This window comes from Protopterus annectens, chromosome 13.part0 (genome assembly GCF_019279795.1).
Source record: "Protopterus annectens isolate FY-2018-M chromosome 13.part0, PAN1.0, whole genome shotgun sequence".
NCBI classification, from domain to species: Eukaryota; Metazoa; Chordata; order Ceratodontiformes; family Protopteridae; genus Protopterus; species Protopterus annectens.
This window is the reverse complement of record NC_056747.1, coordinates 861,620,322-861,640,776: the sequence shown is the minus strand read 5'-3', so window position 1 is coordinate 861,640,776 and position 20,455 is coordinate 861,620,322. Positions and strand designations below refer to the sequence as shown.

General features: G+C 39.1%; 1 protein-coding gene across 1 annotated transcript in view; it reads left to right on the top strand.

Annotated features, from left to right (window-relative positions):
• The window catches only part of SYNRG (synergin gamma), a gene marked incomplete in the record, with an annotated part of 2,786,306 nt that overhangs the window by 1,472,163 nt on the left and 1,293,688 nt on the right, over positions 1 to 20,455 (top strand). Inside the window, 4 exon segments of the mRNA XM_044054902.1 lie at positions 1 to 412; positions 3,366 to 3,519; positions 3,619 to 3,930; positions 4,249 to 4,561. The exon segment at positions 1 to 412 is cut by the window's left edge and continues 442 nt beyond it. Of these exon segments, the coding sequence (XP_043910837.1) occupies positions 1 to 412; positions 3,366 to 3,519; positions 3,619 to 3,930; positions 4,249 to 4,561 (1,191 nt within the window).

The window sequence follows — 20,455 nt, the reverse complement described above, 5'->3', positions numbered from 1 at the left end:
TGCTCACATACGGGAAATGTTTATACATAGAGGCTACCCGGTAACTTTTCTTGACCCAACAGTCCAGGAGGTAATGGACAAAAGACACAATAAGGTGTATATACCTCTCCTGAATATTAACACTAAAAATTTGATTGATGACAATAGTGCCAACTTGGTTGACAAGAACCTATGTGACCAAGAAGGGAGTAATGCACTAATCAGTGGCCGATTTAATAACGAGCTATGTACTGTTAAATCCATTACTACCTTTAGTACAACAAGCACCTTGTGTTCATCTATATTGAAGAAAAACTGGGACTTGTTTAAAATACAACCTGATCTATTTGAAAAACTAGGTGACCACCCTATGATAGTTTACAGGAAAGGGCTTAACATCAAAAACCTGTTAGAAAAACATGACACACTTACAGTGAGATGCCCTGGAATGTATAAATGTCACAATTGTAATTATTGTAAACATGTCCAGGAGGGTAACTCTTTTATCCTGAACAAACAAAAATTCAGGTTAAGGAATAAATTCGATTGCAACACTAACCACACTACTTATTTAGCTAAGTGCACATCCTGTTTAGCATTTTACGTTGGTAAGACTGAAAGAAGACTACGTGAAAGGATGTACGAACATCTGTATGCCATTAAAAAGGGGAAATTAGAGAACGCACTTGCTAAACACACGGCAGGTCATCCAAATCACAGTTTCAGGTTCATGGTAATTGACCATGTAAAAACCGACCCGAGGGGGGGTCCCAGAAATCTGAAACTGGAAGAATTGGAACTGAAATGGCAGATAAAACTAAATGCATATAGCTTCCCAGGACTGAATGAGACTTGTTCAATAGGAAGCCTATTAAAATTAAACAGTTTGAAAAGATGAAGGTATTGTTATTAGATACATCTCCTTTATGGCATTTATATACATACATATATATATTTTTTATGGCATTTACTTTCATGATATTTGGTGTTTTTCATGTTTGTCATGTTTTCTATGTCTGTTATGATTAATTTCGTGGATTAGCTCGTTTTAATAAACGTTACTATGAACTCATTAAAACTATTGACCACGACATTTATGACATTAGGTACGCCTAACTTATTATAAACAACTTAAATTATTTAAAAATATTATCAATAATTTTATCAAGTATGTGTTATGTGCGATTTACATACATTTTATTTACTTTATATACCTTTTGTAGTACCATCATATACACACAATTGTTTTTTTGTTTTTTATGTTTCTAAAAACTTGCTGTGAAAATATAAATTTTTAGCACCAATTAATTTTTAGCACCATCAAATATAGTAGTATATTTACTTATTGTTCTATAATTATATAAAAACAAAGACATTAATTGCAAATTTTATACAAACTTCTTTTTCTAAATTGGTTTTATAAATCGAGTTCTATTTTTTAACATTTTTTTAACATTTTTTTAACGTTTTTTGAAACTCATAACAACTTTTGGGGTCTTTGATGCTTTCACCTTATACACAACGACATATGTAGGTTTAGAACCTTGAATCAACAGTAAAACACAACTAGGGTTCAAAAGCTGTTGAAAATTAAATAGTATTGTTGTTTACTTAATGGTTGCAACATGTAACACACTTCACAAGATTAATTTTCATAACAACAGGTTGATTTATGTACTTGTGTTGTAGGTATATTTATAAGGATGTGTAGTTTGCTACCACTAACGATTACTGTCCTTTTAAATAGTCTTTTTTCAAAATTTATTTCATTTTATGTTAATTATATTAATTGAATTATTGCTTGATGATGTAAATGAGTGTTCTGCCTTTATAAGGATCAAGCTGCCAGTGGTCTTTGTTTTGTTTTCTGAAGAAGTCAGCTTATCAAGCTGACGAAAAGCACTTAAATAAACCTTTTTTGACTGCCTTGAGTCGTTCACGGCTTGGTTTTGTGGTTTCTGCGTTTGGTTTCGTATTTTGATTCAAAGATGTATGCACACACACACAGACACCTTGGATATCGAAGCATGTTTTGCGTAGTGCAAAACAGTCATGGAAGGATTTTACCTGTCTGCAGAAGCAGACCGTTCATTAACTTGTTCCAGGAGTAAAATGGCTGAAGTTTGCCCTATTAATAGCTTACTAATATAATACTTAGAATAATTTTGTCATGCTTGAAATGGATGGTGTATTGTATATGGGTGGGTCCCATCAGTGGACAAGGAAAAGCTACTTTTGTCAGTTCTGGGAGAGGGAACAGGGAAGACTTTCCTGTTTTTCAAGACTATTAAGCCTATCCCTGAAGAAAGTGCTGCTGCTGCTATTAACTTTTTCCTGTCAGAAAGAAACAGAAAACTAAACATGAATCTATTCCTACTCAGATTTCCTTAGGTAGGAGTAGTTTACTGGGCCTGCATTAGGGTTTAATTCAGGCTAGTGATCCTTTTTATAAATTAGTTTCTTGTAAAAGAAAAGGGATACCTTTTTTCCTGAAAAGATTGAAGATTCTGAATCTGGACAGGAAGCTGTAAAGACAGATGCAGAGTTTTCTCCTCAGATTTCTGGTTCAGACTCAGAGGAGAGCTCAGTTTCTGAATCTCTGTGGGGGTTCCCTTTCTCTGAGACTGTTTCTGGAATCTGCGTGTATTTTCAGTGGGAGAACGGTGAGATTTCTCAGTTCCTCAGAAAATGCTATGAGCTGTTGCAGAAGAAATTTCCGGAACGCAATCCTCCAGTTCTGTAAGCTTTAGAGGATGTGTGTTACTGCCTGGAATATCCTGATAGTCAGACACCTGCTCCTAAAGAGGGCAGATAGGATGTATAAAGTTCCTCAGTTTATTTAAAGTTGTTATACATTATTCCCAAACCTGACCAAGCAGTTGTAGCTTTAGTTAATCCTACTGTTGCTAAACATTTACTTACTTGCAGTCCTACTCTTTTGATAAAGAATGGAAGATTACTGATAAATGTGGGGGAAAAGTATGTATACATCTGTACAACAGAGAGCTGATGTCACATGTTGTCTATACCTTGTGGTTGTATCAATGAAAGCGAAACTCAAGAACCAAAAGAAAAAGCCAGTATCTCCTCGATTTAACACCAACATGGTGATGTCACCCAACGTGCAAACCAGATATAAAATCAAGGTCTAAAACCGATTCTCTACCCTACAGTGTGTAGATGATGACATTGGACAGCAATGGGAACGGTTCAAGACAATTATCAAAGAGTGCAGAAGCAACAATTGGGTATAAGAGAGGCAAAAGAAAAGCTTGGATAACAGTTGAAACTTGGAAAGCCATTGATTCACGACATGATTGCAAAAGAAGACGAGAGCAGGCATACCAAACTAACCAGTCATTAGACATTTTGAAGAATATGAACAGGAAGATAAACTGGTCAAAAAGATGTGGAAAAATGACAAAAGGTTATGGGTTGAGAAACTGGCAGCAGAGGCAGAAACAGCAGCAGCGATTGGAAATTCCAGGCCACTATATCGTGTTGCCAAAGAACTTAGGGATGAGAATAAACACAGGCCATGTATTAGATTAGCAAATGGAAAAACTGCAAAAACAGAAGAGGAGCAATTAAAGAGATGACAAGAACATTTTGAATCTATGTTAAACTGCCCCATACCAGATGATCTGCATGACTTTGGCAATGATGGCAAAGTGTCAACAATGATTCTGGATGTGAACTTGGCAGACTTTAGTGAGATTGAAGTAAAGGAAGCGATAGCCAAACTAAAGAATGGAAAAGCTCCTGGAACAGACCAGATACAATCAGAGTTGCTAAAGTATGCTGTGTCTTCAGTGGAATATTTCACATATCTTTTGAACAACATATGGACTCCAGAAAAGGTACCAAATGAGTTGGAAAATGGCATCATCATCCCTTTACCAAAAAAGGGAGATATTAGAGATTGCACGAATTGGCATGGAGCACATCGTCGTCAGTCCCAGGCAAAGTTTTGAGTAGTGTATTATTGAATAGACTGAAAGGAGCAGTTGATGACAGACACAGACAGGAACAGGCTAGATTTAGATCAGTTCAATCCTGCACTGACCAGCCTTTGACTGTGTACATAGACTATCACTATGGCACATCTTGACAGAATATGGGATTCCTCCAAAATTCATTACACTCTTTAATAGTCTGCATCAAGACAGCAAGTGTACAGTTCGGGGGAATACGAGTAGAGTGACTGGTTTGCAGTGGTCACTGGTGTATAACAGCGATGTATACTGTCTCCCTTATTATTCGCAATAGTTATTGATTGGGTCATGCGGAAAGCATTACATGGAAACTCAGTGGAACTGGAATGGATTGATGACAACAAGCTACTTGACTTGGACTTTGCTCATGACATAGCTCTTATTGATATAACATGGAGTGAAATGCAGACAGTGACCACATCAGTGGAGAAGCAGGGTGGGAAAGTAGGCCTCAAAATGAATCCTGACAAATGCAAAGTGTTGGTAAGGAAAGCATGGAATGACAACCAAGACATAACGGCTGCCGGGATCAATATTAGACATAACAGAGAACTTCTGCTACCTGGGCAGTTTCATCTCTCATACAGGTAGCTGCGAGAAGGAAGTTCTGGTTAGACTTGGAAAGGCAAGTGCAACATTCGCTAGAATGTCCAAAATCTGGAAATCAAAAACCATTGCACTGTCCACAAAGCACTGGTGCTGTCTACTCTCTTATACTCTAGACATCCTCACCCCTCCACCTCCCCCAGTCAAAGAAACCATTGTAAAAAAACCTTTCCAAAGCAAACTTCAAACTACTTGCGTCAGAAGTGGAAAGCTTCACTATTCCCTTGCAGAAGGATAATGATATCCAGGATGCAGAATCCTACACCAAGGCACTTTATATACATCTTCAGGATTGCATGGACGGTACTATCCCAAATAAAACCAAGACTCCTTCCTCAAGCAAGAAGAAACCAGTCTGGTGGACCCCGGCCATAAGCAAACTATACAATAAAAGGAGGAGACTTATACAAAAAAAGGCCAAATCTCAAGTAGAAACATCTTCCCTGATCAGCTTTAGTAAGAAATTGAGGCCCCTCATCAAGTCAACTAAAGCCAATTTCAAAAAGAAAGTTGCCAAGGATAACCATAAGGCCTTCTATGGTTACATCAGAAACCTAATTGGCAACGCTCAGGTCTGTTCTGAGCTAGTACAAAATGGAACAAAATACACGGACCCCACTGACATTGCCAACATCTTGGCCGACAGTTTCAGTGCAAATTCCCCCCCCCCCCACCACCACCTACAGGGCCTATTACTATTCCAGGGGATTGTGTAACTCCAATTATTACTGATACGTTGGTTAATAAGGCTCTATCTAAAGCTAAAAACACTGCCTCCATGGGACCAGATGGTGTCACGGGCTGTGTCATACGCGAGCTCCAAAATGAATTAACCCCGCATATGAATACCTTGTTCAGTCTCAGCCTTTCAACAGGGTATGTGCCCATAGAATGGCACACAGCAACGGTGGTTCCGCTGCACAAGGGTGGGCCCACAACCGACCTTGGGAACTACCGACCAATAAGCCTGACCAGTCTGATCTGTAAGGCAATGGAGCGAATCATTGTGGAACTCATAAATGGAGAGATTGGGAACCTCCAAACACTTGACCCCACACAGTTCGGCTTCGTCAAGGGCAGATCATGCCTCCTGAACCTGGTGGACTTTGAGACAGTTGCTCAGGCTATAGATAAGGGAAAGGAGGTACACACGGCTTACCTTGACCTTGCTAAAGCATTTCACACCATCCCCCATTCGGTATTGATAAACTCACCAACCTGGGCATAAACCCTTATGTCACAAGATGGATTGCAAACTGGCTCTCAGACAGATCCCACAAAGTAAGAGTAGCGGGATCTATGTCCGAATCCAGACCAGTAACGAGCGGTGTGCCTCAGGGCTCTGTCCTGGGGCCCCTCCTATTTGGCATATACTTCTCTGAAGTATAGGCAAACACTGAAGGGCTGTGGCTGACCAAGTTCGTGGACGACTGCAAACTGGGTGCTATAATAGAGTCTCTGGCCGACATGGATATCCTCCAGAAGGGCCTTAATGAGACTGATGCATGGTGTCAAAGCCATGGTCTCAAGCTAAATGCTAAAAAATGCGTAGTAATCCCCTTTGGAAAAAACAGAGTACCCGCAGACTACCACATAGGAGGTAACCCCCTGAAATCTGAAGTAGTAATAAGGGATCTAGGGACCCAAGTAGATAGTCCTTTGATATCCTTTGATAACCTTGTTGCCAAGGTGGTTAGAAAATCCTTCTATGTGACCCATCTGATCACGAAAGGGTTTGCATCAAGATCTAAGGATGTAATGGTGCCCCTCTACTCCTCCCTCATCTGACCCATTATTGAGTACGATGCACCAATTGGCATGTACCTGGCAAGGCATCTCCAGCAGCTGGAGAGACCACAGACGTACCTCACTAAGAGGATTACTGGCCTCAAACAGTTGCCCTATGCAGCACAATTGAAAAAACTAAGGCTTTTCTGTGTAGCATACCGCCTTCTCAGAGGCAATCTCTGTCTAACATACAGAGCCATGTCCAACCCAGAACTGTTGAACATGCTCCATCTTAGCAAAACCAAATCCACTCGAGCTACGTGCTCTAGGGATATAAACCTCAGCACAACAATGAATAGAACATGCTGGAGGGATAGATTCCCTTCGCAAAGACTTCCTTTGCTGTGGAACAAGGTCCCCATCTACATAAGACAGAGCCCCTTACTATCACTCTTCAAGAGGAACCTTGACGAGTGGATGGGTAACAGAAAGTTCTCACCAGGGATCATACCAACAGCTCTACTAGATAGGGGCCAAGGGTACTAGCTGCTAGATCAAGGGCCTAGGGAACTAACCAAAGGGGCGGTGAATACCGCACAACGTGGTTGGGCTAATATATGCCTTCGGGCAGATAGCCCAGTACTTGCCTATGAACCTATATGATGCTGAGCTACGGCCAATCACAGCATCACCCATGAGAAAACTTGAGGCTGCTCATCATAAATGGTAAAGATGCATTTTGGGAATATCGTGGAAGGACAAAGTGGAAAATGAGTGTGTTAGACAGAGAACGCAGCAACAGAAACTTGAAAATATCATTATGGAAAGACTACGTTGGTTTGGTCATGTTAACTGCATGAACACTAGCAGGATTCCTATAGAATCTCTCAACTGGGAATTAGCTGGATACAAGAAAAGACCAGGCAGACCTTGGTAAAACTGTAAAGGAATAGTAACAAGAGACCTCTGTCACCTGAATATCATTTGGAAGGAAGTTAAAGAAGCAGCAGCTGACACAATGGAGTCAACTTGTGGCCCAATGCTTCATTGATGCTGGGTGAACCAAAGATGAAGACAGATGGTTTTCCCCACTTAAGATCCTGTGATGCTGCTGTTTAAAATATTGAAAAGTAACTGCAAAATTGATTTGAAGTCCTCAAAACCTTGTGTATATCTGTCAAGCTGATACTAAGCACTGCTAATATGAAGGTGTTACAGTTTTAGAGGAAATAAATGTGCTAAGGACAGTAGCATATATGAGCTTCTGCATAAACCAGTAGCTGGATGCTTCTGTTCAAGTCATTGCTATGTTCTCTAATATTACAAAGATGCTTGGTTTATTGTAACATTTCAAAACAGTTTCATTCCTAAGACTAGGCAGAAATTGGTTCTGGCCACAGTCCTGTGATTAGTGCTGCTTTATGGAGTAATAGATGACTTAGATGTTTATCATATGGATAACTGCTGCAGGAGCCATAACCCTTGGGACATCTAATGCAGAAAGCTGATACCTGGCTTGATTTTCAGAGTTTAGCACTCCACCCTCCCTTCTTGACAGACATCTGCATCAATATGAAAGTGCATTATAACTATTAGGAGAGATGTCCATTTGTATTTACTTTTCTTCTTTCTTGGCACAGTGAGGTTTACATAATTTGAGTACAGCATCATGCCCACTCCAGAAATCCTGCCTTTACTGTAGAGCTGACATAGTACTCCACTGACTTTTTTTTCCCTATTTGTTGCAATTGGATCCTGTTTGGTTATAGGTCAGGGCTGGTCACCTAGCTTGTGGTTAGGGTATGCCTACCACAAAAAATGATTGTAACTGGTGTTCTTATGGCAGATACACAACTCACAAATACTTCCATTCTGAATTTGTGTATTGTTTGTACCCCAGTCACAACACTGCTTTCTATACTGCTTTTAACAAAAAACCCTAAGACAAATGGAAAGAGCTCTCCACAGCTAATTAGACTGCAAAATGCTTGTGGCCTTCTCTTGGTAAGCCACTAGGGAATCGGGCACTTATCAGCAAGTCTTAGATGTCTCTCTCAAGAAGACGAAATATGTGGAGAAGTGTTCCACAGAGAAGGATCGATGGGAAACACATTGTTGCTTCAGCCCATGGGAATCTCCCTAACCTCAAGTACATTTGGTCCAGTGAGGCACTTTATAGCCACCAACCCCATCATCTGTTTTGTCTGAGGCCTGTGGCGATGCCTCTTTGGAGACTAGCATGCCTGCAGAACCTAGTGCATTTTTCCAAGTCAAAGGTTAGTTTGCCCAAATTCCTCACTTGTTATTACCAAAGTTTGTCACCTGGTTTTTTTTTTGTTAATGTTGGAGATTTTTTATGAAGATGTCTGTGGATATAAGGTGGAGGTCTGGAGTGACTGTCTGTGTCCCCAGGGCTCCAACATGTCCACCCCTTGAAATTGAAGACTGAGGTTTCCAAGTCTCAGACATCCACCTCTTCAGACTCCTTGCTGGTGAAGCTCTGTTGTTCCTCTTCCCTAACCCCAGGCCCCTACCTAGGAGTTGTACAGCCTGACAGAAGACTTTGTATGGCATTTATGGAAAGCCTGCAGCCAAAACCAGCTTGAACCTTCAGCATTAAGAACTGTACCTTAAAGGCAGAAGAGGGAAAAGTCCTCTTCCAGGGAGAGAGAATCCTCAAATTCAGAGGAAGAAAACCTGGCTTACACCTGCACGATGTGTTCTCCCACTAAGCTGTGACACTGATGATAACCTTGTCCTTTGCATATCCACATGAGAATGACTCCTTTGGTAATACCTTATGCAGGATGTAGGATGATTAAATGAGGGGGGGGGGGGAGGCAGAAGAGGTTTCAGATGCCCAGAATCATTACAGGAACCTTCTGGGATTAGTCACTGTGAAGCCTATTCCCACACTTCCTGTTTTAGAGGCCATGCAGAATACTTTTGTAACTGCATCACTGAAATTTGACTCTTAGCTTTTTGCTTCCAGGAAGCTGTCCTGGCTTTACAGAGTCTGCGTCTTACAAATAGTTGTACACAAATTCCACAGCTCAAGAAAAAAAAAATCCACAGTAGATCTAATGGTGGCATCACTGAATCCTGAGAAAAGGTCTAAAATAGTTCCGTTCTCTAATGTACTTACCGGTGACTGGAGAGTGGGATCTTAAACTGCTTTGGGAAGAACATCTGTACAGCAGCATCTTTGACCTTTAGAAATATAATTATATACCACACCGAGCTCTTTAGGGACCTAAAAGACAAAAGTAGTGGTTGCGGTGGGGTTGTTGCTTTCTCCTGTCTGAAAGCAAAACATTTTGAATTAGCCCAGGTGGTTAGCCAAGTGAGCCAACATGGTATATAGTGTTGCTGTTATGCTGTAGAAGCACCTTCCAGAGTTGCTTCCATTGGGGCAATACTTACTCTTATTTTTTCCCATATGACCAACAAGCCTACAGGCTTCAAAAAATGTACCTCCTGTGGGTATAAAACCCCAGATACACATGCCTACCAGGAGTGTGTTTATTGTCTGAGATCATCCCTCCTTGAGGTGGAATGTGAAATCTCTGCAGGGCTTAACCATCAGTTGCTGGTTAAGCACTGTACCAAGCTGGTGCTGAAAGAATTGCTACTTTTGACTTCATCATCTTCATCTGAAGCTCCCCTTTCTTCTAAAAAACCTGAGAAGACTATGGGGGATCCGTCAACTAAAGGCAAAGAGTCTAGGAAGCGATCATTCTTCTTCTTCTGTTTTCGGGTTTGGGTCTGCCCAAAAAGATCTCCCAAGTTCTCTGATCTGATAAGGGCCAAATCCAAATCACCACTCCATTTCTCCTCTTGATTCACTTCAAAGCTGATAGCTTCTAGGTCCCTTCCTTTCTTACAAGAGACCTCTCAGAGTTTCCAGGCCATCCTCAACCTCTTTGCCCCTTAGGTCATCTAGGAGCCTAACTGAAGCAGATGTGGACAAGATGATGAGGAAGTTCCTCTGGGCCCAGATTCAGTTGGTATTTTATCATCTCCATCTCTCATTGGACCCATGAGCCTGCCACCATCCCAAACCCATCTTTTAACTCCTACTCCGATGTGACCTGTGGTTTTCTGGAAACATCGGACTCGAGAATTCCAATTCTGTTCGAGTTCCTAGTATTGAATTCACATCTTCCATACAAAATATTTTCATAAGTTTCTTCAGAAATCTATTCTTTTGTTATATTTTCCTTTCTAGGTCCTTCAGATACATCCTCACTGTTGCAAATTGAGTTCCAGTCCTCAACTCTAAGTAATATTCCCTGCTGAAAGCTAATGATTTTCCCCAACATTTTCTTAAACCCCATAACAGCAGTTTTAGATTGGAATATAAATACATGCCAGTGCAATCCTTATTGTTTTCATGTAGCCTGTTACTACTACCACCACTCAAACATTACTATCCTTTTTTCTTCTATCACTATTTAAAGTAGTCTAGCAATTAATATAAGTACTCCCCTTTTCCTTTGCAACGATCTTCTGCTGAATATCAATACTGAAGTCTTTTCTTTATCAGATTCACATGTTCGCTTCTTTTCAAACCTCCTGTGGCATTGCTATTTGCACTCTGCATTTCTTAATATAATTCAATGCTCTTACTTTTTGTCTATACCTTTGAGGCCATTCAGTATGTTTAATGTAACCATTATAAGTTATCCCCACATATTATATATGACAGCTTTTTTAAATGTCTTTTTCCAGCTTTTGTGCTACATGTACGCAGTAATGTTTGGCAGGTTGATCCTTTATACAGTTTTTTTCTTGTCATCTACATTTGAACCTATGTCGTATTTTACAAGACTTTTTGTTTTAATGAAAGCCCTCAAACAAAAAAAACAAACACTCCCATAACCTATTAAGTTAAAACATTCATAACTGTGTACATCTTCAGATAGTTAAGTTTAACCCTCCTGATAGGTACATTTGTCCCAAATTGACGTCGACAAATTGATATTATGTATTTTAATGTACTTTAATTCACTTTGAGTAATTAGTTAATATGAACATAGTGCACCTACTGGTTGCACGTTTTTATTATTTTATTTTACGTTGTATGTAAGAATTTACTGTTCGTGTATACATAGAGCGGACTATTTTTATTGGAGTGTCTAGCTGGAGAAAAGATTGTATGTTATGTTTTATGATTTTTTGTTAGTTGTTCAATGAAGTTACAGAGATATCAGTTTTCATTGCTTTTTTGATGGTATAGCATGTCAGCTGATGGTAGTCATGTGATATGAGTTTCTACCTATTTAAACTTGTAATTAATCTATTTGTTTGAATCTGATGAAGTTGCCATTTTCACGACAACGAAAAGCGCTTTATTCTTTCAATAAACAGGTTAACTGGAATCGTGTTCAGCCTCAACTGTTGGATATTTTGCGTTTTTAGTTTCACTAGCTTGGCGTGGTCCCTGTTTGTTTTGCATTAAAACTAAAAAAGGAAAAAAAGATACCATTTTAGTATCTTTATTACATACAATAGTCACTGAAATGATTTAGTATATAACATGTAATTCATATCGAGAAATGTTTTATACAAATACTCTTAAGAACAAAAATTGGTTTTCTTACATTTTCCATTTTGCTCCCTCCCTCCTGTATTCTTCCAAACATTAATGACATGAAGTGGGTATGCCTGGCAGTCCCCCAACAAGTTTTATAAAGTCACCAAAAATCAAATCTTTCTCGGGCACTTTTTCTTGTAAAGCTATATTTCGCAAATGTGATTAATGCTTTATAGTCTCACATTTATTCACTAATTTCAGTGTTGCTGTTGTTGTACCTTTTCATCTCCATCTCCCAAACGCAAACTGTAGTTCAAGTCCAAGGTACCCCTGATTCTTGTAGTCAACTCCTTTTTTTTTTTTCCATCTTTCAAGCATTTTCCTTTAGAGATTAGAACATTGGAAAAGGTTTCACTGGTGAAGTTTGTCAATGAGCTTTACCATCAAAATAATGAGAAGCAGAGTTCCCTTCTGTTTGATGGCTCATTTGTTGTTGGACAAGCTTTTGTGTTTCTACCTTAGTCTGTGCTGCATCAACAAAGTGACTTTGATCCTCTGGAAAAAAATGTTCTGAAACAGCTGGGTAACAGCTTTAATCTCGTGCCTGCCAGTCTACATTCCCTGATTGCTGGGAGAAATTTGTTTCTTTTCTGCCTTATGTACAATGAATAATCATTTTTACAAATGCACTGTTTTCTACAATTGTTAATATTTTTCCCTTCCGCCACAGTTTTGTCAGGATTAACTCTCTCTTCTGGTATGATTGCATGTTTACTAGTACAGGTCTTGGCTGCTTTCTCTTGGCCAGGTTTGGAGCATACTCACAATGCTGCCCTTTGAATTAAAACATCCTGCTGCAGTTACTTTCTTGCATTTATTAATATAATCTGTTTTTTTCTAGTTTCTCTGGTGCAGCAGAAAATCTCAGGCTTTGTCTGCATGCTCTGAACTCCAAATCTACCATTTTTTTTAAACATCTCTTTTCATACCCAGCCAGCCTTTTCTTAATTTCAACCTCTGATTTTTGTAGTTTTATCAGTTCATCTGACTATCTTCTTCTTCCATTTTTCCAGCCTTTTATTTGAGTTGATATACTCCTTCAATGTTTTATTTATTTTAATCAGCTCTGAGCACATTTGACTTATTTTACCTCTAAGTTACTGGAAGACATCTCTTGGACTAAAGCTGGACCTTGAACTGTTGTTTGCTGAACAGCTGTGGGATGATTTTCAGTCAGCTTTTTCACTTTACCTTTTCTAATTTTCTTCTTTGCTGGCATCCAGACTGTGTACTTTACTAACCAGTAGCTGAAGTTTACTAAAATAGATAGAATGACTGACCCTTATCTTTCAATTTCTTTTTATCACACAAGGAGACCTGAAATTAAGCTGTAGGTCAGTGTGCAGCCATCTTGAAGAAGCCCAGATTTGGACATAAATGTTAAAATTTATCAGTATCTGATATTCCTAAAAACATGGTTTTATGGTACTGATAAGTCTAGTTAAAAATATAGCAGGTGCCTCATCCCTTGATTTTTGACCTCGTATACTCTTGTCCAGTCTACTGTAGGAGTGCTACTTAATTTCATAAAGGTATTTGCAGAAATTGATAAAAGTTTATCCTCATGTTATTGGTAAAAGTTTATCCTCATGTTAAGCAGACTAATGTACTAGAGTCTTTTGTAGATTGGAAGTAAGCTGGTCTAACAGAGCAGTATGTGCGTAAGGGTTGGCATCTTGGATTCCACATTTGATAACTTAGTCCAGTTGAATTCCTAGATGCACTGATTTTTGTTTAGTTTTGACACACACCAATTTATTTATTTTTGAGATGGCCTTCGTGGGCAAGAAACCTACATCTTTTCAGCAGAGGCCTGGGAAGAAAATCCTCCAAAAAAGAAAAGTAAAGAATAAATTAGATGATCAAGTACACAACCTACATAAAGAATTACAAAGCTACTTTAAAATGCGAGTAATATAGTTATTTATTTCTGTTTGTTGAGTAGGATAGTCTGACTGGGAAGTGCCCCATTTTCAGAGAAATCTGAAGGAGAAAAACTCACCAAAGCATACAACATTTGACAGAAGTTAAAAATTAACGGAAAAAGTGGCAAATTACATAGTAATGACACACATCATACAGAAATTGGTAAATATACATTGTTAAAATAAAACTGCATTATAGTAGTAACTGCTTTGATAGAGTTACTGAATAATACTGCAGGAAATAAGTTTTAGGGTGAATAACATTTTAAACACTTGTGGAATGTTCAGTTGTAGTGTAAGAGGGTAAAAGTTAAACTAGACAGCAGCTAAGTGAGAGTCTGAAGATGCTGATGAACAAGGCTGATGTTAGCTTTTTGGAGTGTCAAGTGGGGGGAGCTCCCTGGACACTTCCAGTCTGAATAACACCCTGTCATTGCCACCCATCTTAAGCAACCTTTTAGTTCATGCTGCAGAGTTTTACTAGTAGTACCCATCATACCTCCCAACCATCCCGAATTACTCATTTTTTACCGAGTTTTGGGGTCCAAATGAAGGGGTGCCACGATTCCCGAGTGGCACCCCTTCATTTCCGATTTTTTTCCTGTTGTTTTTTTATTTTTTGCACTGTCGGAGCTGACGTCGTCATGTGCGCAATGACGTCAGCTCCATCAGGGCTACCAGTCAGTCAGAATTGAGCTCAAGGAGCTCACATCATTTCCGTCTGGCCGGTTGATGCGAACGGGAGACGAGAATGGATTATCGGCATGGAACGAGACAAGAATGGATTATCGGCAGCACTGTTCGGGGAATCCTCAACGGAATGAACGAGAATGAATTAGAAAGAATCCTCAGCGGACACTCAAGTAAGGAACGAGGTGGGTGTGTGACTGAGATAGATAACTCTTTTGTTATATTGTATGGAAGTGAATAGCTCTGTGAACATGTTTATGGGCAAACTGTGTACACACTAACAGACCATAAGCCATTGCATTATGAAGTATTAGGATAAACTACTGCTGAACCTGCAAAGAATGTTGCCAAGATTGCAGAATATGATTTGTTTAAGTATACAGTAGGCAAGGACCTGCATATAGCAGAGCAGACATGCTGAGTTATTCATATCACCAGATTACCAGATGAAAAAGAGTATTTGTTTGGGGGAAGAAGTGGAAATTTTTGTGTCTTTCGGCTTTTGCCGGTTAGGGGTCACCACAGCAGTACTCCGGACCGCTAATGATTGGCAGTAGATTTTTACGTGCCGAGTTGCCAGCCCTGAAGCACAACCTTCAATGAAGGTATGCCCATTCACGCATGTCTCCACACAGAAGACGCTCTAGCTGAGAATCGAACAGGACAACATCTTACTGTGAGGCGACAACGCTACCGCAGCACCAAGTGGAAGTAAACTGGGTAATTTTACAGTTGTCTAAAACCAAAGAGAAGCTAAAACTTTTTAAAAGGGTACTTAGTGGGTTTCACAGATGATGATGCTTCCAAATGTGAGAGGAAAAGGTTTACCATACCAAAAGTTTTTTTTTGTAAAGAAAATACTGCAACACTAAGTCATATTTTTGTTTAAACAGGAAAACTTTGATGCATATATAGTTTGTCTAATCATCTAAGAAAAGCAATGTGGCAAGAGTACATGAGACACATTTGGGAACTGTGAAGTGTAAAGAAACAGCATGTAATGTATTTTACGTGCCAGGCATGTCAGTGCAAATGGACTAAAGAAGTAAGAGGTATTCTGTGTTTAGTGCAAACCAGAACACATATCTATATAATTTTCTATGTGCAAGCATTGAAGTTTGCCAGTTGTACTATACAGTTTTAAAGGTGTTATTCTGTCAAAAACACATCTATGGTCTCAAAGACAGACAAATACACCGAACAGCTGTTAGATGCATATTCATAAACAGTCAGTTTTCTTTATGCAATTTGCAGACACACTGAGGTGATCGCTTGTTTAGGTTCAAACTCTGACTTAACTGTATATAGCTAGACTTTTTTCAAGAGTTTTAATGTTTCCAATGTGAGAACATTTTGAAATTAATGTCTAATTAGACATGTGTACAGCCAGAGGCTTGCAAGACATGCATCCAATGCTTCTTCTGTCAGGTTAGGATAGCAGGAAAAAGAAAACATTCAAGTCAAGATGTCTAGTTTCAAAAAACAATACTGTAGAAGTAAGACCAACAAAAGCTAGCAGTTACTTTTTAACTTCCCACAAGTTCTGCTTACTTTCCACCTGCTCCCAACTCTGTTTACCTTTCTCCCACCCCTACTCTTGTTTTATATAGTAACAGGTATAAGTTGAATGCAAAAATACTGAACTTGCAGGGTGACTAGAGGGAAAATTTGGTCTTTTATGCAAGGGTGAGGATGAAGATTAACATGAAACAATAAAGTGAAATAGTAAACAGGAGTTTGGGTGAGGGATGGATTATATTGGGGCGATGTCAGCAACATGATGGGAGGGAGGTGCAAAGCGGAGGGTGCTGAGAAGAGGAGAAAGGGAAAGGAGAATGGGAGTGCAATCCCAGATAGGGGAAGAATATGGGGCATAACAAGATGGAAAATTACCACCTGATTAAGTAAGTAGTTGCTAAGGAAGTGTTTACAGAGCAACAGGCAGGATATGTGGAACGACAGATATTAGGGTACACATAAGGGAGATTAAAGGCATTTATAATAGGACTGATCTACAGGGTAAAAAGGGCCTAAAGTCCGTAGCCACCACCACCTGTAAATTTGTGCCTCATATTTTTGATATGTTCCTCATAAAATCTGTGGTTTTCAGGATTTTTGTGGCAAATCACTGTAGGATTGAATTCATTAAATAATGACAGGCATTTAAATTTCAGACTTCAGATTCTTCAGAAAATAAATGGTAACACAAAACCTTTTATTCTAACACTTTTCTAAGTTTATAAGATTAGTATTTGAAATTTGCCCCTATTTTTGGGGCTGTATTCCCCCATTATTGGCTTTCTCCAGGTTTTTTTGTGTTAAGAGTTGAGAGCTATTGTGAGAAGTGAGAACTGAATTTTATTCCCCCATTATTGGCTTTGTCCAGATTTTTTTGTGCAGAGAGGTTGAGAGCTATAGTGAGAACTGAATTCACTAAATGATAGCCATTTAAGTTTCAGTCTTCCTGCTGATTTGGCATAGTGGTATGTTGCTCTGACTGTAGTCCTGGGTTCAAGACTTGCCAGTGAAATGCATGGTGGTAACGCAACTTTCCAAAATTATACAAGTAATGTTTAAAATGTGTCCCTGGTTTTTGGCCTTTTGTACCTCCCCCCCAAAAAAAATGAAATTGAAAATAAGTGCGAGAAGCTGTGGAAGATGCCTATGGCTTAGACTACTGTCATTCTATTTATAGTGTGGGTGTAGTGGATACTGTGGAAGTAGACTTTTATGGTGGAAATGTTCTGAATTGGGCAGTTTCGTCATTATTGGTTCTTGCATTTTGTTTCATTGCCTACAGCCTATTGGAAAAATGTTCAAACAGTGTAAAATGCACTCTGTCTAACAACTGTGCTGTATTATACAAGGAATATAATTTAGTCAGGAAGGTGTATCAAAGAAAGCATGTATGTTTCTTGTTTTGTGTGCAAGGGGCCAATGATTTGAGAAAAGCCCAAAGGTAATCTTTATCCACCACTGGCCAAATGCATTTTCTTTGAATGTGGTGTGGGTTTCAATGAATATGAGTTTCAAGGGCAGAGAAGTTTTAATACCAAGTCTATTTTCGTTGTGAGACAGTGTTGCTTTCTTTAGCAAATGTGTATTGGTGTTTGCGCATTGGGCTGTTAAATGTAAAAATAAAATCCAAATAATCATTGTATTAGTAAAGCAATATGCACACATTAGTGTTTATGGTAAATGGGCGAAATAGACAGGTAATGGGACAGAATGCCTGCAGGGCGACTCTGGTGCCATATTTTTGTTGTCTATTCTTCAGTTTGCATTTGAAAGTTGGTATCCCACAATTCCATTCGAGTGTGTGGGGGGTTACATTATTATGCATGCAAATTTTATGTTAATCGGCATACAGATTTGTACCTATTTTTCATGGGCCTTGTCCAGATTTTTGGTGTTTCCAGGTTGAGAGGTATGGCACCCATAGACTACATATATGAACACCATGTTGGCTTATTTCACAGGGTGACATTCACCGTTACGGGTATGTAGTTGCAATGATGCTACATTACAACCCTATGTGCAAGAGCTGTCTTTACGTATAATGGTGCCCTAGGTGAAGAGCTCCCGAAGCCCCCCTACACCCCCATTACTATATATACTAACCCCAGGATTGCACTACAGTGGGGAACAGGGCATATACCTTTCTATGAAAGGAGTTTCAGTCAAAACGAGTTTTCAGTGAAGTGAGGTTTCAGTGAATTATGCTCAGGCAGCTGAGTTTCAATTAAATGATCTTTCAACAAAATGAGTTTCAGTGAAATGAGCTTTCAATTAAAGGAGATATATATACTATATATATATATATATATATATATATATATATATATATATGGGTCTATTTCACTTTACTAAAAGTCATTTGACTGAGTACACTTGACTGAAAGATCACTTCACTGAAAACTCATTTCACTGAAACTCATGCCTTTTTCCTCATTGTAGTGCAATCCTGGAGTTAGTATATATAGTAAGGGGGGGGCACAGCCCCCACATAGTGTGGGTATATATTGTCTTCTAAAAAGAGTTATTCATTGGAGTTGTAAGTATCCATGTATATGGTTTAAAATGTATAAAATAGGGTGGGGGCGTAGGCTGTGCCCCCCACACACCCCTTACGTTATGTACTAACTCCAGGATTGCACTACAGTGGGGAAAAGGGCATGTACCTTTCAGTGAAATGAGTTTCAGTCAAATGAGTTTTCAGTGAAGTGAGCTTTCAGTCAAGTGAATTTCAGTGAAATGAGCTTTCAGTGAAGTGAAGTAGACCCATATATATATATATATATATATATATATATATATATATATACATACATATATATATTTGAAATAACAATTTCATCTACATGAAAATTAATTCAGTTTGTAACTGGCATAGTAATTTTTTTTTTGCAGTTGGTGAGTTGTCAGCATAGCATTCAGTGCTTGGATAAGAAAGATAAAACCTACAGAGAGAAGCACAAAAAAGACATGCTGTGTTCTGTTTGCAGAATATGTAATGCATATAGTGCTTGGCTTACCTCCAGTGCATGTACATACCACGATAAGCTGTTCATTTGAAACATGTCTCTTACAATCACAGGTATCTGTGCAACAAAAAAGCATGTCTTTTTAAAAATGTCTTTCCCATGCATGTGTTCAAAAGATGTTTTATGTGCAAGTGTTTACATGATATTCAGTGATATCACTGATGGCATTAATGTGTTGGTGTGCTTGCTCTTGTTCTGAAGTTACTATTTAAAAGAATAAGTTAAGGCTAATGCTGAGCACTTGTTCCACATTCATTTTGCCATGCAATATATATATATATATATATATATTGCCTTGAGACCAACTTGCTGTGCACAGATTTATACATTCATGTACATAGCCACAATTTACACAATTTACACATTTCAAAATGATGTAACAGTCTTAAATCTGGCCCTTGTAAGTATTTATGACCACTCCCCTTAATGTGCAAACAGTTGTTTCGGACCTTGTCTGAACTGTGATCAGCTCATCATGAATATGCAGGAATCTGGGCCCCTTGTAGAGAAAGTACATACGTGCCTTAGGCTGATATCTTTTGTTCTACCTTTCTGGGTGCTTTCATCTGAGTATTGCACCCCTGATTACCATTACTTTCAGACATCCATAAGGGTTGCTTCTAGTGCTGTTGAGGCAGGGACCACCAAGCTATCAGCCAAGTAATCCACCATTCTGTAGTGGTACACACAGTTGCTTTAAATGTGACAAGTCACTCATCATCTCAGACTTTTCAACCTGTGCTGAAGACCCGCGGTGGTATAGCAGTACTGTTGTTACCTCACAGCAAGAGGTTCTCCCATTCGATTCTCGGCTTGGCTTGGGAGTGCCTTCTGTGCGGAGTCTACATGTCCTCCCCGCGGTTGGGTAGCGTTCGAAAGACGTGTGCATAAATGGGTGTGCCTTCATTGAAGGTTGGGCGTCGGGCTGGCACCTCAGCATTTCATAAAAATCTACTGCCAATCATTAGCGGACCGGAGTTCCGCTGTGGCGACCCCTTACTGGGAAAAAGCCGAAAGACAAACAACAAGTTCTGTTTGAAGACATTCCACTGTTTTCCCAGTGATTAGGCATAATAATACAATTGTATACATAGTTCTGAAATATCACTTTTGTCATAGAAAATGGTCATCCTGGTAACCAAAATCAGCTAGAGTGGTGAACAAGCTGTACAAACTGTTTTTACTATAAACGGTTTTCATTTTACTGTTTCTCTCTTTCCACCTCAATTTCAATTTTACTAATACATTGTTATCAAAGTACACTCACATGGTCCCCTTTTCGGCTTAAAACTTAACTTCTGTTAACTGTCTGTTTCGAACAAACTAATGCCTTGGCTACATGGTTCATTTTACACTGACAGAAGGGTGTCTTCTAAAGTCTACTAAAGTTTT